The sequence below is a fragment of the Geotrypetes seraphini genome, chromosome 2 (genome assembly GCF_902459505.1).
Source record: "Geotrypetes seraphini chromosome 2, aGeoSer1.1, whole genome shotgun sequence".
Taxonomy (NCBI): domain Eukaryota; kingdom Metazoa; phylum Chordata; class Amphibia; order Gymnophiona; family Dermophiidae; genus Geotrypetes; species Geotrypetes seraphini.
Genome location: NC_047085.1, coordinates 149,786,470 through 149,811,989, shown reverse-complemented (window position 1 = coordinate 149,811,989; position 25,520 = coordinate 149,786,470). Strand labels below are relative to the sequence as shown.

The following is a 25,520-nucleotide window of genomic DNA, read 5'->3' as shown; positions in this document are numbered from 1 at the left end:
CAGAAGAAAACCTGGAGAAGGACCGAGATTGTCTGGCAAAGTTACACGAGAAAATGGAGTAGATTCTGCGCCGTTCACGGAGGAGGGTGTTTATGAGCAACTTGAAAAACTGAAGGTGGACAAAACGATGGGACCAGACAGGATCCATTCCAGGATACTAAGGGAGCTCAGAAAGGATCCGGCGAGTCCTATTAAAGACTTGTTCAACAAATCTCTGGAGACAGGAGTGATTCCTGGGGATTGGAGGAGAGCGGATGTGGTCCCTATTCATAAAAGTGGTCACAGGATTGAAGCAGGAAAATACAGGCCGGTGAGCCTCACTTCAGTTGTTGGAAAAATAATGGAAGTGTTGCTGAAAGAAAGGATAGTGTACTTCCTTGAATCTAATGGGTTACAGGATCCGAGGCAACATGGCTTTATAAAAGGTAAATCGTGCCAAATGAACCTGATTGAATTTTTTGATTGGGTGACCAGAGAGCTGGATCGAGGACATATCCTAGATGTAATTTACTTGGATTTCAGCAAAGCCTTTGATACAGTTCCTCATAGGAGGCTGTTGAACAAACTTGAAGGGCTGAAGTTAGGACCCAAAGTGGTGAACTGGGTCAGAAACTGGCTGTCGGACAGATGCCAGAGGGTGGTGGTTAATGGAAGTCGCTCGGAGGAAGGAAAGGTGAGTAGTGGAGTCCCTCAGGGTTCGGTGATGGGGCCAATCCTGTTCAATATGTTTGTGAGTGACATTGCTGAAGGGTTAGAAGGAAAAGTGTGCCTTTTTGCAGATGATACCAAGATTTGTAACAGAAATAGACACTGACGAGGGAGTGGAAAATATGAAAAAGGATCTGCAAAAGTTAGAGGAATGGTCTAATGCCTGGCAACTAAAATTCAATGCAAAGAAATGCAGAGTAATGCATTTGGGGATTAATAATCGGAAGGAACCGTATATGCTGGGAGGAGAGAAGCTGATATGCATGGACAGGGAGAGGGACCTTGGGGTGATAGTGTCCGAAGATCTAAAGGCGAAACAACTGTGTGACAAGGCAGTGCTGCTGCCAGAAGGATGCTGGGCTGTATAAAGAGAGGCATAGTCAGTAGAAGGAAGAAGGTGTTGATGCCCCTGTACAGGTCATTGGTAAGGCCCCACTTGGAGTATTGTGTTCAGTTTTGGAGACCGTATCTGGTGAAAGACGTAAGAAGACTTGAGGCGGTCCAGAGGAGGGTGACGAAAATGATAGGAGGCTTGCGCCAGAAGACGTATGAGGAGAGACTGGAAGCCCTGAATATGTATACCCTAGAGGAAAGGAGAGACAGGGGAAATATGATTCAGACGTTCAAATACTTGAAGGGTATTAACGTAGAACAAAATCTTTTCCAGAGAAAGGAAAATGGTAAAACCAGAGGACATAATTTGAGATTGAGGGGTGGTAGATTCAGGGGCAATGTTGGGAAATTCTACTTTACGGAGAGGGTAGTGGATGCCTGGAATGCACTCCCAAGAGAGGTGGTGGAGAGTAAATCTGTGACTGAGTTCAAAGAAGCGTGGGATGAACACAGAGGATTTAGAATCAGAAAATAATATTAAATATTGAACTAAGGCCAGTACTGGGCAGACTTGCATGGTCTGTGTCTGTATATGGCCGTTTGGTGAAGGATGGGCTGGGGAGGGCTTCAATGGCTGGGAGGGTGTAGATGGCTGGAGTAATAGAGATTTCGGCAGTTGGAACCTAAGCACAGTACTTGGTAAAGCTTTGGATTCTTGCCCAGAAATAGGTAAGAAGAAAAAATTTAAAAAATTTAAATTGAATCAGGTTGGGCAGACTGGATGGACCATTCGGGTCTTTATCTGCCGTCATCTACTATGTTACTATGTTAGTAAATCCATTCTTATCATCTGGGTCCTTCGTTTTTCTTCATTTTCTATCAGCTTGCCTAACTTCCCTTCTTACTTGAGTAACCACATCAGATCTCCTTGGGCAAGTTGTTAAGTTAGATCGATCAATAATTAATTCCTGTAGGGCTAAAGTATCAAGTGCAGATGTCAAGGAAGTATGTCATAAATCCACATCCTCATTTACGGAGTGGTTATCATCAATGATCAAATTTTGTTTCAAAACTACAGCTAGATCTTTTGACTCAAACTTATCATTTTAAACTTCCACTCATTTATCTTAGGTGGAATGTTATAAAAACTAAACGTTAATATATGGTGATCCGACAAGGTAACATCCTTGACTACTACTGATTCTTCTAACCTTTCCACCATATGATTAGATATAAATAAAAGATCTAAAACATTTCCAGCTTTATTACTAGTTGCTCTAACTCCATACCTTCCATCGCACAATAGAGCTTATTATCTACTTGACCGCGGGAGAGTATCTTTCCAGGAACTTTTGACTCGCACCTAGTACTTGTCCCATGCTTTCTTAAATTCAGATACACTTTTTGTCTTCATCCCTTCACCAACAGGCTGTTCCACACGTTCACCACTCTTTCTATAACAGAGGTTCTGGTAGGGGAGACAGCTTTTTCAGCTGAACCAGAGCTACATAGTGAGGGATTCCTATTTTGCTGTGTTCAAATGTGCCTCACTGTCCCTCTCCTGCTGACATAGGTATTGCCCCATCCCAGAGATTCTAATTTGCTCTGTTGTGCCTAGTCCTATCTCACCGCAGCCCTACCCAATTTAGCCTTACCAAAAAGCTGTCACCAACCGTCTATGTATGCTACAACAAAGATGCTCATGTTTTTAGAGTTCTTGTATTCTCCATGTTGTGGACTAAAGATGGGATTATTTTCTTTTTTGATTGGAATATTTTTGATTTATTGGAAAATTTTTGATTTATTTTATTTACTTTGAGGGGCATAATCAAAAAAAAGTCTAAGTCCCCTTTTGGCCTAAGTCCTTAAACGTTCAAAGCAGAAGCAGGGAAAGTGTCCATAACCAAAACAAGCATCCTTGTTTTGATTATGGCCTGCCTCTACTAAACGCCCAGATCACCACTACGTCTACAAGTACATCCCCACGACGTCTACACTTTTTGCCCATAATGAACCAAAAAAATACCTAAGCCCCAAACGTCCAACACAAGGGCTTTTAGGCGAAGGAGGAGCCAGTCCTTCGCCTAAAAGCTGGATTCTGTAATCGGTGTCTGTCAAAAACAACACCAGTTACAGAATTCCCCCCCCCCCCCCCACAATGATTCAGGCAGGAGGGTGCCCAAGCCCTCCTGCCCTGTTGAACCGTAAACCCCCCTCCCCCCACGACAACATCGGGGCAAGAGGGAGCCCAAGCCCTCTTGCCCCATCGAACCGCAACCCCCCGATGACATCGGGGCAAGAGGGAGCTCAAGCCCTCTTGCCCCGGCGATCATGCCCTCCCCCCGACTCAATATGGCCAGGAGGGAGCCCAAGCCCTCCTGGCCCCGGCGACCCCCCTTCCGACACAATGGGCCAGGAGAGAGCCCAAGCTCTCCTGGCCCTGGCGACACCCCCCTCCCCTGACACAAAGGGTCAGGAGAGAGCCCAATCTCTCCTGGCCCCGGTGACCCCCCCCCCCCCCCGACTGGATTGGGCCAATGCGATCACTCCTGTACCCGAACTGCCACAACCCGTGGCAGGAGAGATTGGGCATCTCTTCTGCCGCGGGTCACGGCAGTTTGGGTAGAGGGGTGATCGCATCGCGGTAGGGGAGATGGCATCTCTCCTGCCACGATGGTTGCAGTGGGTAGATTGCTGGGCTGCTGAACTGATCGCGCCAGCAGCCATCAGCTCAGCAGCCCCTTTTTTGGCACTTAGACCTGGTTTGACTTCGTCTAAGTCAAAAAGGTCTAAGTGCCGACTAGGCAACCTGTCAACTGTTTTGGTTATATGTGTTGTACGCCTAGGTGTAGTCATCCCACCTCCCACCCACCGCCCGCCCTTTCCCCTCCTCTAAACACGCCGCTTTTCTCTCTGTGCATCTAGAGGCAGGGGAAAGGCCTAAGCTGGTTTTAGATACGTCTAAAAACCAGCTTTGGTTATGAGTACTTGGACGATCAGGCTTTTTGATCGTCCAAGAAGCCATTTAAGACACTTTTTAGACATTTGTTTTTTATTATGAACCCCTTTGTGTATTACTTTGTAAATGTAATATTACAATACTTAAAAAACAACAACAAAACAATGTCCATCTCACATGTATTTTGAAAAAGGATAGAGTTTGTTCTAAAACTAACACACAGGTGAGATGGATGTCCTTTTGTGAAGTACTGACTGAGATATTCACATTCTGAGTTAGATGTCCTTTCTAAAATGCCTCTCTATGGGCGTTATTCTGAATGCAGCCCTTATTATGGAGATCAAAATCAGTGCTTCAGCAAAGAAAATTTCTTTAGCTGGTAGGACAGTCTTTAGATGGGGACAGGGCAGGATTAATTCTTTGAGGGCCCCTAGGCAGACAAGTACACTGGGCCCCCTGCCCCGCCCCACCCCACCATGCGCCCAGGCGGAAACAGGAAACTGCGTCAGAGGGAAGCTTTGGGCAAACAGCACCGCTTGCACAATTACAGTTCCCGTTGCCTTTCTTACCCACTTTGCTTGCTTGCCTTACTTTCCGTCGATGGAGGGGGGGCCGCATTGCTGATTGGGGTGGGGCCCACGTTGCCGATCAATGCTGGAGGGGCCATCGTCGTTTGGAAAAAAACAATGTTGATGCCCTCCTTCATCGGGCCCCGCTGACCATTTCGGGCCCTAGGCACGTGCCTACTTGGCCTATTGGTTAATCCTGCACTGGATGGGGAAAAGCTACTAGTTTCCTAGTCAAACAAATAAAAGCAAGATTATTCAAAGCTTGGTTTTATCTAAATTGGATTACCGGCACTGTAATTCTTCGCTACTAGGACTTCCATTATCTTGTCTGAAACTTCTACAGACAACATAAGGTTGCTGACAGACTTTTGACAGACACCTTGTAGATGCAGCATATTTAATCTTGTTCTCCATGATCTGCATTGGTTACCAGTTATTCATAAAATCAAGTTTAAAGATCTATTATTGTTTAATAAAGCTCTACAGAGCGAGGGTCCATTCTATTTGAACTTTGAAAATATAGAAACCTTCTTTGCTGTCTGTTCAAATTGGACTGAGCTACTTTCCATTTCTGCTATTCTGAAGACACACTTTTCTGAAACACGAGCTTGCTTTTTTTCAATTACAGGGCTAGCAGAGTGGAATCAATTGCCTACGGCTCTGTGGGTTTTATCTGATATTGCCTCTTTTCAGAAGCAGTTAAAGCCCTTTTATTAATGTGTTTTTATGAGTATGTGTGCAGAGTCATATTAGATTGGGTGATAGAGATGTGTACACAATCTCGTTGTGCTGGGTTGACAGACTGGGATTCGCTGTTTTATATAGGCAGGACATTTTCTATGTATAATCTAGTTTTGTCACTTTTATGCTTGTTTTATTGTAACCTACTTAGACATTTGATAGGTAGACTAGATATATTTTAAAATAAATTAGAATAAAATATATTTTTTTTTCCTTTCAAGAATCATTGCGGCCTGAAACCAATGCTTTTCATGGACAGGAGTGAAGTTGTGGAATAGCTTTGTTAGCTAAATTAAAAAATATAACGATAGGAGTTCATTCAGGAAACTGTTGAAAAAACAATTATTTGTTGATGCATTTCTTTGAGCATTGACCTTTTGTAAGGTTTGAATCTTTCTGCTTTTGCTCCTAATTGTTCTGATCTGTTTTAATATCTTATGTATGTATGTTTATTTAAGATTTGATATACTGCTCCTGCATTTTACCAACATAAGCGGTTTACAATGTATCAAACTAAAATGAAATTAGGTATTTGAGAAAAACAACCTTATCTGTCCCGATGGCTCATAATCTAGCTAAAGTACCTGATTAAAATAAAAATATGTAATACATTTCTAAGATCAAAAATCAAAGAAATAGAAAGAATGAAAGATAAAAAATAAAATAAAACAAATTTAAGAGATAGAAAAGTCTATGAGGCGGCTTGATAGTAAGTTCAGTCTGCAGAACCAGGTCAACCAGACGCCATCAAAGAAACAGGACCAGGAACCATGCCAATGAAGACCACCATGACACCAGTCACCGGATAGGCAAAGCCAGGCACCGACAACAGCAGACCCCTGAAGTGAAGTTCAGTTTCCCTTCGATGTGTCCAACAACGTAGCTGCAGGAGTACAAGTCCACCGAGGAGAGGGGGAGAGAGGGCAGGCCAGAGGAGATCCTCCAACGCCGGCATCAATCCACTGCTGGTGACCACGTCGGGGCTGTGCTGCATCGAACCGATGGCTTCCCCCTTCTGCTGCTGGACAAGAGCCTGGAAAGGGAAAGCTGTATTGAACCAGCTGATAGAATCCCCAGGAAGAGCAGCAGTTGGGAGTTGTAACCTTTTTGTAAACCGTTTTGGAATAAAACGGTATAGATATTTAAAAAAAATTTTTTAAAAATAAATATATGGCTCAAAAGTTCCTCAAAATCTTTTGATATCAGCAGGTACTTATAAACTGAAACTTCAATCATCCAAAGATATTTGCCATAAAAATGTTCACAGTATGATTCTAAGCTATAGAGTTTAATGCACAAATAATTATTTACAGGGCAATTCTGTAAACTAATACCTCAGTTTAGCCACCTAGCATTATTTCTATAAAGGCATCTTAGTGCCAAAATTCTGTTACGAGCATGGCAGGATTAACCAATAGGCCAAGTAGGCACGTGCCTAGGGCCCGAAATGGTCAGGGGGGCCCGATGAAGGAGGGCATCAACATTGTTTTTTTCCAAACGGTGATGGGCCCCTCCAGCATTGATCAGCAACGCGGGCCCCACCCCGATCGACGGAAAGTAAGACAAGAAAGCAACGCGGGTAAGAAAGGCAACGGGAACTGTAATTGTGCAAGACATTGTGTAATTGTGAATAGACATTGTTTCTGCATTCCAGTCAAGGTGGGTGAAGATATTTATTCAGAGCTCACCAGGAATCTTTACTGACCAGAGTCATCTGAGGTACAGCACTTCACCTAAGACAGGGCTGCCCAATTCCGGTCCTTGAGATCTACTGGCAGGCCAAGTTTTCAGGATATCCACAATGAATATGCATATGAGAGATTTGCCTGCACTGCCTTCTTGATATGCAAATCTCTCTCATGCATGTTCATTATGGATATCCTGAAAACCTGGCCTGCCAGTAGATTTTTAGGACCGGAATTGGGCAGCCCTGACCTGATAATCCTTTAAATTTCAGCACTAAAAGGGAAGTTATAACACATCAAAATTTAATTTTCTTTTTTATATTTCAAGTACTTTTTATTAAATATTTTCAAACATAAAAACCACTACACAACATTTTAAACACGAGCAATTTCAGATTCTGACTTTTGCAGTGATTTTATAGCAGGTTTTCTGCATTAAAATTCTTAGAACGCTGGGAACATTATTATAGGAAAATCTGAAGTAAACTGCCACACTAAAGGATAGCACAATTTAATACTTCAAACCCCCCCCCCCCTAGTGTGGCTCTACACCAGAATCTACAAGGAGATACAGTAGATCAGGGATCTCAAAGTCCCTCCTTGAGGGCCGCAATCCAGTCGGGATTTCCCCAATGAATATGCATTGAAAGCAGTGCATGCACATAGATCTCATGCATATTCATTGGGGAAATCCTGAAAACCCGACTGGATTGCGGCCCTCAAGGAGGGACCTTGAGATCCCTGCAGTAGATGGTACTTTTGGCAAAGAGTTGATACTCTACTGGCCTGCAAATGAAGACTCAAAGTATACTGTAAATATATACCATGTATTAAAAAAGGAGGAAGGAAGACCAAATGGCAACTGGTGTGGTTGACAAATGAGGTGAAGGAACCTATTAGAGCTAAAAGTGAATCCTTCAGAAAGTAGAAGGATCCAACTGAAAATAATAAGAAACAGCACAAGAAATGGCAAATCAAATTCAAGATACTGATAAGGAAGGCATAGAGAGACCTTGAAAAGAATATTGCGCTGGAAACAAAAACAGATAGAAACAACTTTTTTTAGGTAAATTAAAAGCAAGAAGCCGGGAAAAGAATCAGTTGGACTGCTAGATGACTAAGGGGTGAAAGGGGTGCTCAGGGAAGAAAAGGCCATAGTGGAGAGATTAAATTAATTCTTTGCTTTGGACTTCACCAAGGAAGATGAGGGGGAGATACTGATGCCAAAAATGGTATTTAATGCTGATGAGCAAAGGAAATTAGAACAAATCTCTGTAATACTGGAAGATGTAATGGGACAATTTGACAAACTGAACAGTAGCAAATCACATGGACCAGATGGTATAAATCCTAGAATGTGGACAGAGATGAAAAATGAACTTGAAGAGCTATTGTAAGTAATTTGTAATTTATCTTTTAAATCCAGCATGGTACTGAAAGACAGGAGAGTTGCCAATGCAAAGCCAATTTTTAAAAAGGGTTCCTGAGGCGATCCAGGAAATTATAGACTGGTGAGTTTGACATTGGTGCTTAGCAAACTATTATAAAGACCAAAATGACAGAGCAAATATTTAAGCATGGATTAATGACACAAAGCTAACATGAATTTAGTCAAGGGAAATCTGGCCTCACCAATCTACTACATTTCTTTGATGTGGTGAATGAACATGTGGATAAAGGCGAACTGGTTGATAATGTGTATCTGGATTTTCAAAAGGCATTTGACAAAGTACCTCATAAAAGACATCTGAAGAAATTAGAAATCCATGTGGTAGGAGATTACATCCTATTATGAATTAAGAACTGGTTGAAAGATAGAAAACAGAGTGTAGAGTTAAATGATCTACAGTATATTCTCAATGGAGAAGAGTAAATAGTGGGGTTGCAGAGCCATGAGCATGAACAAGTGCCATTTTGAATACAGTCCATAATATCCTGATGCAGCTGAAAGATGAAACACTGGCCATTATCAGTGGGACCACTTCACAGCAGCTTTTCTGAAACAGATCAAGATAGATATATTTAAAACTAAAAATGAACTTAAGCTGAATGTAATATGTATTTAGAATACTAAAGTTTGAACTCTGGAATCCAATAAGACGTTTTGACATTTACTAGAATTTTTTTTACCAATTAAGTTATTGCCCTCTGCAGTCTGAGGAGAATGTCTTTCTCGAAGGGGTTCTGAGATTTTTTTCTAGTTTGCTTTCAGTTCTGCTCCATCATCTTCATATGAACAGCCTTTGTATTTGTTTGTTTGTTCGGGGTTAATAAAATATAGGGCTGAGGAATCTGTTGTAAGTATTTTGGTGGCCTAAATAGTGGGGTTCTCAAGGGATCTGTGCTAGGACCACTGTTTGTTTGGGGTTTATTTGTTTTTTTAACATATATATGACCTAGAGATAGGAATAACCAGTGAGATAATTAAATTTGCCGATGACATAAAGTTGTCCAAAGTTGTTAAATCACAAGAAGATTGTGAAAAATTGCAAGAGGACCTTGTGAGATTGGGCGTCAAAATGGCAGATGACGTTAATGTGAATAAGTGCAAAGTGACACAAATAAGAGGCAAGGATCTGCCACAAATCAAATACAAAACCAAAAAGCAGATCAGTCCAAATAAAAAATGAATCAGTCTGAAAAACAAGAAGTCTGATTAATACCAATGACCTGATGTGGTTATTCTCCCACAGGCTGTGTCAGGGGTAGAGATTGCAGGGTAAAACAGTAAGAAATAAACCCCTAATTAGCACTTCTGTATCACACAGTAAATCAAAATTTCTTGTTTAAAATGGCAGTATTAATGAGTAAATGTTAATTGTTGTTGTTTGTATTGGGGGTTTTTTCTTTTTTATATATACTGTACATATGACTCATGTTATATATATTGTACTGTTCTGTATTTTATGCAAATACTAATAAAAATTATTGAACTAAAAAAAATGGCAGCAGCTCTTCCTCAAAGATGAAAATGTTATGCCTTTTATCACTTTATGATGCTGCCATATCTCAAAAGCAGTATGCAGTTCTGGTTGCTGCATCTCAAAAAACATATAGCAGGATTAGAAAAGGTATAGAGAAGGATGAAAAAAATAATAAAAGGGATAGGATGACTTCCGTATTAGGAAAGGCTAAAGTAGCTAGGACTTTTCAGTCTGAAGAAGAGACAGCTCAGGGAAAATATGATAGAGGTCTATAAAATACTGAGTGGAATTTGTAGATGTGAATCACTTGTTATACTCTTTCAATAAATGCTAGGACTAGGAGGCATGTGATTAAACTATTAAATAGCAGATTTAAAACAAATTGGAGAATATATTTCTTCACTCAATGGGTAATTAAAATCTGGAATTTGTTGTTGGAGAATGGAAGTGATTAGCTTAGCAGGCTTTAAAAAAGGTTTGGATAATGTCCTAAAAGAGAAATCCAAAAGCAAATCCACTGCTTATTCCTAGGATAAGCCGCATAAAATCTGATTTTCTCCTTGGGATCTTGCCAGGTACATGTGTCCTGGGTTGGTCACTGTTGTAAACAGGATACTGGGCTTGATGGACCTTTGATCTGTCCCAGTATAGCAACTCTTTATGTTCTCCCCTTCCCAACCAGTAGGAAGAGATCCTTCCTTTTGCTTAAAGTCCAACTGGCAGTTTCCCCTCCCCTGAAAATTTATAACTGCCCTGGGGTTTTTTTTTGTTTGTTTTAATTTCAGCTAATTCACATTCTACATAGAAAATGCTACTAAAATTAAAAAGGGATAATATAGGCCATTTCAGAGGAGGGGGAAGGGAAGACAGGGTGGTTGATATAGATTTTGTACTTAATTCAGGTTAAGTGTTAACTTTTTTTTTAGATTTTATTGCATTGGAAATTCTTGGATTTAGCTTACCAATAAATATATTTAAACATAAATAATCGAGTTACCTTTCTTCTCAGGAAAGGTGCTTTAGAAAGTTTCATAAATGTTAGATGAGGCTTGAACTCCTTGCTGCCTGTAATGTCAATGCCCATTTCAAGGAAACAGTTTGCTACAGATTCTGATGAAAAAGTGATTAGTAGTCATCAGAGCATATTTATATACAGTCTATCAATTATGATAACACATGACACTGCACATATAAAGCTGCTTAATTACATTGTGAATCAGGCAAACATTTCAACAGCATACAATTAGTTTTCAAATGACAATGAAAGAACTAGAAAAGAACCATTTGTGCGTGTGATCAAAATAAGAAATTTTTGTGCAGCAGAACTGACCTCTTGCTTTCCTAGGATGCAGATGGATTTACAAAGACTTCAGAAAGCAGCAATGCACACAAAATTTGAGGCATATGGTTTACAGACCAGAAAAAAACCCTCCCCCTGGGAAAAGATAAGTGGTTGTCAATTTCTAAGTAGTTTATCCCATGCAGGGCCATAGAAAGGTGTGTGTGGCTGGTGTGGCCACCTAGGATGCAAGGGAGGCCATAGTGCCAAAGTTTTCACCACATCCATTGCTGCCTCTCCTTGGCCAGCATCTTCCCATTCTCCCCCAAGTGTTATCTATCCTCCCAGAAGAATGCAAGACTATGGGTGAGTTTTGCAGGGTGCAATTATAACTTTCTTTGGCCCTGTTCCTATAAGTTAAACTGGCTTTCTTACAAATGGGTTAACCCATTGCTCATACCCGAGGTGGTTGGCCCAAGTGTTCATGTGGTCAATTGGGAAAGCCAGTTCAATAACATGCAAAAAATCTGCAGAATTCCTTAGCTTTTAGATTAGGCCACTTATTGATATCTTGATGCACTAGATCCAAAAAGCCAGAAAACAGAGGCTTAGACCACTTTTAAGGCCATGAAATTGTGATCTATAACAGATACTGTGTTGCTTCAGTTTAAAAGCAGACTCAATCAAATGAGCATAAATGAGGCAATAAACTCAAAACTTCCAAGAGTTGAGTGATTGAAAGAGGTATCCTGAATCCAATGAAAGAATCACTCTTAGTAATATTAAAAATGTGCTGTTTTTAAACTGCATACCCCTGTTATTGCCTCCATGAGTGTTGGGGTTTTCACCTGTTATTGCCTCCATGACTCTGAGCATAAAATTCACTAACAGTTGTATGCAGTTTAAAATATCACATTTTGAATATTACTAAGAGTGATTATTTCATTAGATTCAGTTTAAAAGCAGGCATGCACAATATTGCACTTGATCCGATTTCTAGGGAGCTCATAACAGGGATGGAGAGATTACAAAAATGGAAGATAACAAGAGGGAGTGCCTTCATTTACAATGCTGCACACCAAACATAAGGGAGCGGTTAAAATGCCTCCTCCGAGCTCTAAAACTGCTTCTGGTATGCAGCCAACTAGATGTTTTCACTGTCTGAACCCTGACATTAAACTGGAGGATTCACAGCATTGGCCTAGGGGGAAAGAGACTCCTCGACCCCTGGGGTTGGACGTTTCACTCTTCCCTCCAAAGAACAGTATGCCACCATGCCCATCGATCCCTGCCACTCCAATGTGGTTTCCTCAAGCGTATGTCACATGTTTTGAGGCCCCAGTGTAGCTGTAGTGGTTTCTGTGGGGTCATTTGGGAAACAAGGAATAGCCAGCTGTTACTGCTGATAAGAAGTTCCCTGAGGTGGTGACATTAAAGAACATTTGGAAGGCTCTCCAGAAGATTGAAATGGCGGTAGAGACATCAACTAAAGAAATTTTATCACTAGTGAGTAAAACTGATGATTTGTCCTAAAAATCTGGATGGGACTAAAATGGAATTTGCAAAGCAAATAACATCCTTAAAGAAAGATATAAGAGCTCTGAAAAATAGTTCTTCATCTTAAACTGGCAATCCATAGAGTATATAGAGAACTATAACAGGAGATTAAATCTTCATTTTTTTGAACTTACCAAGATCATTTGGGATTTTTTCCCTATAGATGCCTTAAAGAGATATTTGGTGGAAGTTTTAAAATATTCCTCACAAATTAAGCCTCCTTTAAACAAAATGAATTATATTCCTTCACAAAATATAGGGGAATCCTTAGAGACCAAGGGCTCCTTTTACAAAGGTGCATTAGGGCCTTATCGTGCAGAATAGCACATGCTAAATTGCCCCGTGCACTAGACCTTAACGCCAGCATTGAGCTGGCGTTAGTTCTAAAAGCGTAGCGCGGGTTTTGTGCGTGCTAAAATTCTGCGTGCGCTAAAAACGCCAGCACACCTTAGTAACAGGAGCCCTAAGTTTCAAGAAACAAGGAATGATGAACTTAATTTATCTGAAATTCTTGAATCTTCTATAAGTGAAAACTCAAAAATTGACATTGTTGGCATCATTTGTTTTTGAACAAGATGAAAATTTAATACTGAAGTTGTTCTTTCGAAACGTCCAAATTCTATTCTATGGGAAAAAAGTATGGATTTACCCAGTTGTGACAAGATAGACTCAAGATACTAGGAAAACTACATTTCTGTTGGCTTATCAATATAAATGTTGTATAAATTATTTGGGGACTTCATATGTCTATCATCAACAAGAGCAATTAAAAAATTATATTGATTTAAAGAAGATCTCCACCTGAGCTATATTATTGAAAATGGAAATATATTCATGCTAGGGCCTTTTCTTTTATTTACAGATCTCCTTACCATTGGATCACTCCCCTCTCTATTATTAGTTTTTCTTTGTTGGATTAAGGATTATTGATCTGTGTTACTTGAGCAAGTGGATAATTGTATGATTATTTTTGAAATGCATAATAAAATATTTTTTAAAACAATGGAAGAAAGCCTGCATGGAAAACATAACCTGATATCAATACGAGGCAAAATATTGTAAATCACTTAAAAGAACAAAATTACTGAACATAACATAGTAACAGATTGGGGGGGCATGTGTGGGTGAGTGTTGTGGGAGTGTCAGATGAACCCCAGGGAAGGGGGGAAGGAGGGAGGGGAGGGAAGAGAAGAGGTGTATTGGTGATCTGGAGGGAGGGGAGAACATAGAGATACAGAAGAGTAGGGCCAGATGGAATATAATCCCCCCCCCCCCCCAGTTTATACTTGAATTAACAGTTTTTGTAGTCTACGAATGTTAATGAAAGTTAGATCATTAGTTCATCAAGATCATTTCTCAGTGCTGGTACAGTCTATTGTACTTGCCAAGTTGGATTATTGTAATTCTGTATATCTAGGTATCAAACAGGGTAATTTAAGAAGACTTCAGTTAATACAGAATATGGCAGCTAAACTCATCTTTGGGAAGAGAAAGTACGATCATGTCTCTCCTCTGTTGAGAAAGCTTCATCGGCTCCCAATCCATACTCAGATAGGTTTATATTTGAGTACATACGGTATATTGCCCTTGGTTGGAAGGGTAGAACTCTGGAGATATAAAAGAGGTCTCTTCCCCTTGTGTCTTCTATACCTCAGGTGAATAAAGCCACTCTGGACACTGATACAGGAGCTGGGAAGTCCAGCTTCCCTGAGGGAAACAGGTAACATTAATGTTTGGTATACCATCTCTTTGTTCATGCACAGGTCATATGGCACTTTGCCATTTTGCCTAATCCTAAAATAATAATCTTTAGACATTGAAAAAAAAATAAAAAAAAGCTGATCTATGTTTGAGTCATTTTGCTTGAGTCACTATGTTTGAATAGTCAAAAAGTTAAATTTAAATTAACACAGTATTTATAACCTAAAGGGCAAAGGCTTCATGGAAAACAGAAGAAGAAGAAAAAAAAAATCAGGGAGGTTAAAACCAGTTTCCTTACCTTAAATGAATTTCCTAAGAATTTATGGGTTTAACAATACACAATGATGACATCCAAACAGTTTCTTTGGGCTATAAACATGTTTATGGACATCTTAGCTCTGCAACAGTATCCATTAGTTTAAACCACGGTCACATGGTCCAACATAAATTGAATTATTGCTCAATAAATAGCTTCTCTAGCAGACAACAGTCACAATGGCCTTATTTATGAATTCTTTGTTTTTCAGATTGGTATCATAAAGCAAAACTAGACTGACATTTGATCACTAAAGGAAATATATTGGCTTTCTAAGATAGTTACACAATGCCATAACAATCTTCCATTGGTCAGCATTTCCTCCCTCACAGTCAATATTTTTCTACTATTAACCTTTGCCAACCAACGACTAATAGAACATAGCAAATCTATCTTGACATTAATGTATATTCACCATTTTTATTATGATGTTAGTGAGGGAGAAATACAAATACTAACCTGCAATTTTACCTAGCATATTTTGCTCAATCTCAGCCATCTTCACATATATCACTTGACCATTAAACTGGCCAATTCCATGGAATGTCATATTAAGTGGTTTGCCCTGCAAGATGGCCTCCACTCTCAATTTACACTGTAACAAAGCAGAAACAGCCCTACAAACAGAAACAAATGAATACATAAAAAAACAAAGAAATCTACTACTACTGCTATTTATCATTTCTATTGTACTCAAATGTGTACACAGAGCTATACATTCAACATGCAATAGATGTTCCCTACTCAGAAAGGCTTACAATCTACCATAATTAATAATCATGCCACCAAATGTCATCAGTATTTGAATAAAGAAGAATAATATGAACTACTGACATTCAGTTCTCTCCCTTGCCCCAGATAAAAGTAATTATTACAAGAAAGATGCTTGCATGGAAGTATGTCTGACATTACCAAATAACTGTATAAAACTGTTAATAGTGGTTAATGGAAGTTGCTCGGAGGAAGGAAAGATGAGTAATGGAGTCCCTCAGGGATTGGTGCTGGGGCTGATCCTGTTCAATATGTTTGTGAGTGACATTCCTGAAGGGATAGAAGGAAAGGTTTAGAGGGGCATAATCAAAAAAACCGTCTAAGTCCCTTTTTGACCTAAGTCCTTAAACGTTCAAAGCAGAAGCAGGGAAAGTGTCCATAACCAAAACAAACGTCCTTGTTTTGATTATGGCCTGCCTCTATTAAACGCTCATATCACCACTACATCTACAAGTACATCCCCACGATGTCTACACTTTTTGGCCATAATGAACCAAAAAAACGCCTAAGCCCCAAACATCCAACAGAAGGGCTTTTAGGCGAAGGAGGAGCCAGTCCTTTGCCTAAAAGCTGGATTCTGTAACCGGTGTCTGTCAAAAACAACACCGGTTACAGAAACACCCCCCCCACACACACACCCACACACACACCCAACGATCCAGGCAGGAGGGTGTCCAAACCCTCCTGCCATGTCGAACTGCGACCTCCCGACAACATCGGGGCAAGAGGGAGCCCAAGCCCTCCTGACCCCGGTAACCCCCCCTCCTACACGAAGGGGCCATCTCTCCTGCCGAGGGTCATAGCAGTTCGGTTAGAGGGGTGATCGCATCGCGGTAGGGGAGATGAGGCATCTCTCCTGCCGCGATGGTTGTGGTGAGTAGGTTGCCAGGCCACTGAACTGATCGCGCCAGCCGTCATCAGCTCAGCGGCCCCTTTTTCGGCACTTAGACCTGGTTTGACTGGTAAATCAAAAAGGTCTAAGTGCCGACTAGGCAACCTGTCAAATGTTTTGGTTATACCTGTTGTATGCCTAGGTGTAGGTTGGCCCACCTCCTGCCCACTGCCCACCCTTTCCCCTCCTCTAAACATGCCTCTTTTCTCTCTGTCCGTCTAGAGGCAGGGGAAAGGCCTAAGCTGTTTTTAGATACGTCTAAAAACTAGCTTTGGTTATGGGTACTTGGACGATCAGGCTTTTTGATCGTCCAAGTAGCCATTTAGGACACTTTTTAGACGTTTTTTTTTTATAATGAACCCCTTAACTTTTTGCGGATGATACCAAGATTTGTAACAGAGTAGACACCGAGGAGGGGGGTGGAAAACATGAATTATAGATGTTTTATTACAGTAATGTAAGTTTTATGTGTTAAATTTTTGTTTAAATGTTAATTTTAAATTTTGTTCAACGCTTTGTAGTTTCGAAAAAGCGTTTAATCAAAAACCTGAATAAACAATAAACAAGGATCTGCAAAAGTTAGAGGAATGGTCTAATATCTGGCAACTAAAATTCAATGCAAGGAAATGCAGAGTAATGCATTTGGGGATTAATAATTGGAAGGAACCGTATGTGCTGAGAGATGAGAGGCTGATATGCACGGATGGGGAAAGAGACCTTGGGGTGGTAGTGACTGAAGATCTAAAGGCAAAAAAACAGTGTGACAAGGTGATGGCTGCTGCCAGAAGGATACTGGGCTGTATTAAGAGAAGCGTAACCAGTAGAAGGTCATTGGTGAGGCCCCACTTGGAGTATTGTGTTCAGTTTTGGAGACCGTATCTGGCGAAGGACATAAGAAGACTTGAAGCGGTCCAGAGGAGGGCGACAAAAATGATAGGAGGTTTGTGTCAAAAGACGTATGAGGAGAAACTGTAAGCCTGAATATGTATACCCTAGAAGAAATGAGGGACCGGGGGAATATGATTCAGATGTTCAAATACTTGAAAAGTATTAACATAGAACAAAATCTTTTTCAGAGAAAGGAAAATGGTAAAAACCAGAGGGCATAATTTGAGGTTGAGGGCTGGTAGACTCAAGAGCAATGTAAGGAAATTCTTCTTATGGAGAGGGTGGTGGATGCCTGGAATGTGCTTCAGAGAGAGGTGATGGAGAGGAAAACAGTGACAGAGTTCAAAAAAACTGTGAGATGAACACAGAGGATCTAGAATCAGAAAATAATAGTAAATATTGAAGAACTAAGGCCAGTACTAGGCAGACTTGCACGGTCTGTGTCTGTATATGGCCATTTGGTTGAGGATGGACTGGGGAGGTGTAGATGGGATGGTATAGATGGGCTGGAGTGAACTTTGACAGAGACTTCAGTAGTTGGAACCTCTTTTTTTTTTTTTTATTAAGTATTTTCAACATTATTACATCCATTCAAACATAATAAGATATGGATTATAAAGAAATTATACACTATCCAAAAACCAAATTTTTACACCCTTTAGGCAAATATCCATCTAGCCCACAAATGAAGGAAGACATCTCATTATTCATATAAACTTAACAGGAATACAAAAATAGGTGTGGAGGGAGGAAGAAAAAACAGACTTACCCCCCTTCAATAACCTATATACCTCTTAGGATGCTATTTGTATAAACCTCCCACTAAGGGAAGCTAGTAACTAGTCTTGTTTCCTTCCTTTAAGAAAAAGTTCTAAATGGGAAGGTTCCCAGTTGGAACCTAAGCACAGTACTGGGCAGAGCTTTGGATTCATGCCCAGAAACAGCTAAGAAGAAGAAGAAAAAAAATTTAAATTGAGTTAGGTTGGGAAGACTGGATGGACCTTTCATCATCTACTATGTTATTATGTTTTCAAGTGTATTACTTTGATACACAAGAAAAACTTTGAAATGCTATTCATGCAATATGAAATGAAAAATTAAACTTTTACTATCAACCAAGGACCTTTTTAATTTTTTTGTATTTCTTCCTACTTTTAATCTTCACAGTACAATCTGCAGTCCTTACTTCTCAGATGATTTAGGTAGCTTTACTTTTTGCAGCAGCTGTTTTGATTACTGCAAATCTTGGTGTTAATCCAATTCTCAAGTTCCCTTTCAGGTCTTAAGCATAGGAACTTGTAAGAACAAGAAAGAATGATTAGAATAGAGAAGCCAATGGTGGCAAGAACACACACACACACACACACACATAAAACGAATTTCAAAATACTTAGGACAGATTTAGAAGGTATCGGTGAAACAGATTTGAGAGAATAAATAAAGTTGGATTGGGAAAGGAGGAGGAGTCATGGCCAGATTTAAGTTTTTGACACATACAGCCAAGATCAGACATCAGATGTCAGATAACAGGGAGGAGGAGGAAGGGGTAGGAAAGTATCAAAGATCCCAAGAATGAGGGAGCCCAGAAGAGAAGCAGAGCAAAGCTCCAATCTAACCCTATCCAAGGTTTACTAACCATTTAATCCCAAGAAAGAGTCCAAAGCAATTTACAATTAAAATATAGTCAATACAATTCAGAACTCAAATAAAAATTAATTACAACAATAAAAAATACAAATCCTAAAAATGTGTTAAAAGTTATTTATCTTTTTTGTAAAAACTAAAATAAAATAAATTAAAATCTTCGTTCTTGTTTGATGACCACAGATAGATTATTCCAATGAGTGCTGCTTGTTATGAAAATGAAGAATCTAATATTTGTTTATAAAGCATACTCATTAATGTAATGGTATGATAACAAAACATGATCGTGCAAGTGAGCAAAGCATCTAGAAGTCAAGCTAACAAATTAGCTACATGCTCAGATATATAAAAAGCTTGAAAAATGATGCATTACACATTAAGGGCTCCTTTTACTAAGGTGCGCTAGCATTTTTAGCGCATGCAGGATATTACCGTGCACTACGTGGCTAAAACTAATGCCAGCTCAATGCTGGCATTAAGGTCTAGCGCACACATCAATTCAGCATGCGCTATTCCGCGTGTTGATGCTCTAACGCACCTTTAGTAAAAGGAGCCCTAAAAATCATACAGGTCTCAAGGGGAAGCCAATGAAGTTTTATTAATGATTGTGAAATACTGTCATGTTTTCTAAGTCAAAAGAAGAGAAAATCAGCTACTCTGTCATATTCTGAATAATCTGTAATTTTTTCTGCAATTTAGATGTTATGCTTTAAATAAAGTGAATTGCAGTAATCCAAATAAGATAATATCAGTATGTGAACTAATAGAGCAAATTATGTAGTACTTTTAACTTTAATTTGTTTTTATGAAACTTTTTTTTTACTCTGTACACTGCCTAGAAATTTGATTAAGCGGTATAAAATTATTTTTTAATAAACTTCAAACTTTTTCATAAAATTAAAATCCCCCCCTCCTTTTACAAAACCACAGAAGTAGTTTTTAGCGCAGGCCGGTGAACTGAATGCACTGAGCTGCTCCCAACACTCAAGAGTTCCTATGAGCATCGGGAGCAGCGCAGGCATTTAGCGCGCTGGCCTGCGGTATAAAAACGCTTCTGCGGTTTTGTAAAAGGGAAGGGAGGTAAACTAGATGAAGTTATGGATGGGCAGACTGATGGGTCATTCGGCTTTTATTTACAGTCATGTTTTTATGTTTCTAATGTGTAATTAAACTCTGGAATTCTTTGCCATAACATGTGATAAAAGCAGTTAGCTTAGCATGATTTAATAAAGGTTTAAATAAGTTTCTGCATGATAATCCATAAGCATTATACTGGGGAATCCATCTGGGTGAACCTGGCCAGAGGCAGAGAAAAATGCCTGTACCTTGGTGTGGTATACAGACCTCCAAGACAATCGGAGGACAAGGACGCAGAATTAATTGAAGACATTGAGAATATCACCTTACGGGGGGATGTCATTCTGTTAGGAGACTTCAACATGCCTGATGTAGACTGGAACACACTCTCAGCGACAACTTGTGATAGCAGGAAGATATTAACGTCCATGAAGGGAGTACGGCTCAAACAAATGGTACTAGAGCCAACTAGGGCCCAGGCCATCCTGGACCTGGTACTTACGAACGGGGAAAGTGTCTCGGAGGTCTCGGTGGGAGAAACGCTAACCACCAGTGACCATAACATGGTATGGTTTAATCTTAAGAAAGGCTTCCCTAGGTCACAAACAAAAACAAGGATACTCAATTTCCGGGGCACTGACTTCGCACGTATGGGAGATTTCGTCCATCAGACGCTGCAGGTACAAGAAGTAACTGATAATGTGGAAGCTATTTGGTCAACCTTGAAATCGACCCTTCATGAGGCAACTAAACGCTACATAAAATCGGTAACCAAACAGCAAAGAAAAAAGAAACCCCAATGGTTCACTGATGAGGTCTCGTACCTCGTCAAAGAGAAGAAAAGAGCATTTCTCTCATACAAACGCACGGGGGAAAAAGAAGCAAACATTGAATACAGGACAAAGTCTGCAGCGGTCAAAACAGCAGTCAGGGAGGCAAAATTTCGAATGGAAGAAACTCTGGCGAAGAACATTAAGAAAGGGGACAAATCCTTCTTCAGGTACATTAGCGACAGGAAAAAGAACGCAAACGGGATAGTACGCCTTAGAACGCCAGAAGGGAACTATGTGGAAACAGATTCCGAGAAGGCCAAACTACTGAATGATTACTTCTGTTCAGTCTTCACCTGCGAGGCACCAGGGCACGGGCCACGGCTGGAAGCAAAGAAGAGCATGGAAGACCCATTTCAGAAGTTTGAGTTCACACCAGCTGATGTTTACAGAGAACTGTCAAGACTCAAGGTGAACAAAGCCATGGGACCGGACAATTTGCACCCAAGAGAGCTCAGAGAGCTATGCGATGTTCTGGCGAAACCATTAGCCATGCTCTTCAATCTCTCCCTAAGTACGGGGAGAGTCCTCCTGGACTGGAAAACAGCCAACGTTGTTCCTCTGCACAAAAAGGGTTGCAGAGCAGAGGCTGCGAATTACAGGCCAGTGAGCCTCACATCAATAGTGTGTAAACTCATGGAAACTCTACTTAAAGGTAAATTAGACACGATATTGGATGAGGGAAATCTGAGGGATCCCTGTCAACATGGATTCACTAGGGGCAGGTCATGCCAATCCAATCTTATCAGCTTCTTTGACTGGGTGACAGGAAAGATAGACTCAGGAGAGTCTCTGGACATAGTGTACTTGGATTTCAGTAAAGCTTTTGACAGTGTCCCGCACCGTAGACTATTAAACAAGATGAAATCGATGGGGTTGGGTGAGAAACTAACTGCATGGGTCAATGATTGGCTGAGTGGAAGACTTCAGAGGGTGGTGGTCAACGGCACCCTTTCTGAGACATCGGAGGTGACCAGCGGAGTGCCGCAGGGATCGGTCCTGGGACCATCCCTTTTCAACATATTCATAAGGGACTTGACCCGGGGGCTTCAGGGTAAAGTAGCACTGTTCACTGACGACGCCAAACTGTGTAATATAGTAAGTGAAAGCAATCTCAAGGATAGTGTGACGCAGGATATGATCACATTGGAAAACTGGTCCTCGACATGGCAGCTAGGCTTCAACGCTAAGAAGTGTAAGGTCATGCATCTCGGCAGCAGAAATCCATGCAGAACATACACCTTGAATGGAGAAGCACTAGCTAGGACTTCAGAAGAACGGGACTTGGGAGTGATCATCAGTGCAGACATGAAGGCTGCCAAACAAGTAGAGAAGGCCTCATCCAAGGCAAGGCAAATGATGGGATGTATCAAGAGAAGCTTCGTCAGCCGCAAACCTGAAGTCATAATGCCACTTTACAGAACCATGGTGAGACCTCATCTGGAATACTGTGTGCAATTCTGGAGGCCACATTACCGTAAAGATGTGCTTCGAGCCGAGTCGGTCCAACGGATGGCCACTAGAATGGTCTCCGGACTCAAGGGTCTCTCATATGAAGAAAGACTGGGCAAATTGCAGCTCTATACTCTAGAGGAGCGCAGGGAAAGGGGTGACATGATTGAAACATTTAAATACGTCACAGGTCGTGTCGAGGTGGAAAACGACATATTCGTCCCCAAGGGACCCTCGGTCACAAGGGGGCACCCGCTTAAACTCAGAGGAGGGAAATTTAGTGGTGACACCAGGAAGTACTTCTTCACAGAAAGGGTGGTGGATCATTGGAACAAACTTCCGGTGCAGGTGATCAAGGCCACCAGCGTGCTCGACTTTAAGAATAGATGGGACATCCACGTGGGATCCCTGCGAGGGTCGAGCTAGGGAACTAAGTCATCAGCACTCAAACTTAATGGGGTGGGTCAGTAGAGTGGGCAGACTTGATGGGCTGTAGCCCTTTTCTGCCGTCATTTTTCTATGTTTCTATGTTTCTATTAAGATAAATAGTAAAATACATTGCTTATTTCTGAGATAAGCAGCATAGAATCTTTTTTTGCTCTTTTGGGATCTTGCCAGGTGCTTGTGAGTTGGATTGGCCACTGTTGGAAAAGGATACTGGGGTTGATAGACCTTCAGTCTGAACCACTACAGCAGGGGTGTCCAAAGTCCCTCCTCGAGGGCCGAATCCAGTCGGGTTTTCGGGATTTCCCCCAATGAATATGCATGAGATCTATGTGCATGTACTGCTTTCAATGCCTATTCATTGGGGAAATCCCAAAAACCCGACTGGATTCGACCCTCGAGGAGGGACTTTGGACACCTCTGCACTACAGCAATGTTTATGTAAATTCTTTAGTCATTTAAGCATGAATGTGGTTACATAAAAGCATGATAAACTAGTAGAAGACAGACATTCTTCACAAAATACAACCTTATTTTTTCCCCCTCAATAAAAGGTTGTATATACAAAAGTTTCCAAGTTTTATTTAAAATGCGATGTACATGCATTGTCAATTTCAACGCGTATTACAAATCTAAAATTGGGGAAACAGTACTGTACATGGACACAATTTGGACAAACTTGTGAATAACAGGACTGGTACGAGAGGGGGAGGGGAGGAACTACAAATGTTATAGTAAAGAAAGAACAAATAAGGATAAGCACAACGGGGCAGGTTTGAGGGGGGGAAAAAAATCAAAGAGCCTCTAAAACGGGGCTTGATCATTGGAGCTAGAAGTGATATGAGCAAAAGAATGCTCACTCTCAATGAAGTTAAGTCTCAAAGTCATCCCTATATAAAAAAAAAACTTTTTAGGGAGCCTTTGAATCTATCCAATGCTGTTTCATTACGTAGATACCATGGTAGGGCCTTCCAGAGCTGGGGACCTGTCACTGAGAAAATTGCTGACCGCCTCGTACCAACAATTTTCAGAGAGGAGATGGTGAGCAGATGATGTTCTGTTGATCTTAGTGTTCTTGATGGAGTGTAAGGTATGAGAAGGTGATCAAGAAATACTGGAGAATTTGTAAGTTGAATTTTGAAAATCATTAATGCTATTTTATAGATAATTCTGTAAGATATTGGTAGCCAATGAGCATTTTTTTACAAGGGGAGTCATGTGGTTGAATTTTTTAAAGTTTGTGATGATTTTTATAGCTGTATTTTGAATGATTTGTAGCCTTTTAAGTTCTTTATGGGAAATGCCTTTATATAATGAGTTACAGTAGTCCAGCTATGATATTATGATATTATAAAAGATTTCTTAATAGAACCCTATCCTTTCAGGTAGGACTTTGGAACAAAAGTTTTAGTGGTTTGATCTTAAATTCTTCTTCTTACCAGGCCTTTAAAAGATCGTTAAATACTTCTGTTTGATAAATATGTATAATCTAGATAAGTTAATCATTTCTTAGGGCTCCTTTTATGAAGCCGCATTAGCGGCTTTAGCGCACACAACTTTTTACCACACGCTAACCCCTGCGCTAGCCAAAAAACTACTGCCTGCTCAAGAGGAGGCAGTAGCGGCTAGCGTGGCCGGCAGTTTAGCGCACGCTATTACGTGCGTTAAACCGCTAAAGCAGCTTCGTAAAAGGATCCTTTAATGTTATATTTTATATATAATGTATTGTGTTTTGTGGTGTAAATTCACTGTATTTTTTGCAGTTCTTATCTCTTATTGTAAACCGCACTGAGGTATTGCGGTATATAAATTTATTATTATTATTAAATACTGACAAGACATTCTTTGCCAGTGGACATAGACAGGTTTGGACTTTGGGAAAAGTATGGCTGGTGTACAGATCATAAAATATTATAATTTACATGAGTATATGACAAATATTGTGCAGATATTTACACCAGCTCAAGGGCCATGCCTGCCACTTGTACTGGTATTTTATAAAGACAAGTAGGTGCATGCTTGTCTGTACAAAACTGAGTTTATATACTTTAGGCGCCTTAAATTGCACTTTAATTATGCATCCCCTATAATACCAAACAATTGCAAAGAAACCCAGAAAAAAATGTGTTGTTTTTTTTCTGCTGCTTTAATCTCTTGTTTTCATGCCTGTATTCTTCTTACCCCTGATACTATCCAGCATACTTACATTTCTTCCAGAAATCTGCTCGAAGGTCATTGGCAAATTATAGCACAGTGGAACATGACAACAGATGGGATATTGCTTCATAGCCTGAACTGGCTGCTAATATATTTATGGGTTCAATCTAAACATCAGATCTATTATTACAATATAGGGATTTGAATCATCTAAAATTGATCTGGCTACCCCCTCCCTCCCCTTCCTCCAGTTCTTTCTATCTCTATCATTAGTGTTTCAGTCCATTGAGAATGATTAAAAGATCAATCTGTGGTGGGTAGATGACCGATCTTTTACAGTTAACTAGACGACCATCCCGATTGATATTTTGTTACAATAGTAGCTTAGTTAATTTCCTCCCACCTTTTACAAAACTGCGATAGCAGTTTTTAGTACGTCCTGTGCTAAAAACTGCTATTGCGGTTTTGTAAAAAAAAAAAAAAGGGGGGGGGGAGGATAGGAGGGAAAATGCTAAAGTTATGAGGTTCCAGCACAAAATCCAAACAGTATTACGTAGAATGTCAAATAGGCGGAAATAGTATCAAACAGTCAG

At 40.4% G+C, this 25,520-nt stretch overlaps 1 protein-coding gene across 4 annotated transcripts in view; it reads right to left on the bottom strand.

The window, feature by feature from the left end:
* The window catches only part of LOC117355446 (tyrosine-protein phosphatase non-receptor type 23-like), a 193,072-nt gene that overhangs the window by 126,833 nt on the left and 40,719 nt on the right, over window positions 1–25,520 (bottom strand). For 3 of the 4 annotated variants that reach the window (XM_033933995.1, XM_033933994.1, XM_033933996.1), the window contains 2 exons: window positions 15,232–15,389; window positions 10,917–11,029 (listed from right to left, as the gene is read on the bottom strand). In XM_033933995.1, coding sequence (XP_033789886.1) covers window positions 10,917–11,029; window positions 15,232–15,389 — 271 coding nt within the window. Of the gene's footprint in view, window positions 1–10,916; window positions 11,030–11,658; window positions 11,778–15,231; window positions 15,390–25,520 lie in introns of those variants that run through there. The other variant, XM_033933998.1, reaches the window with a different exon arrangement.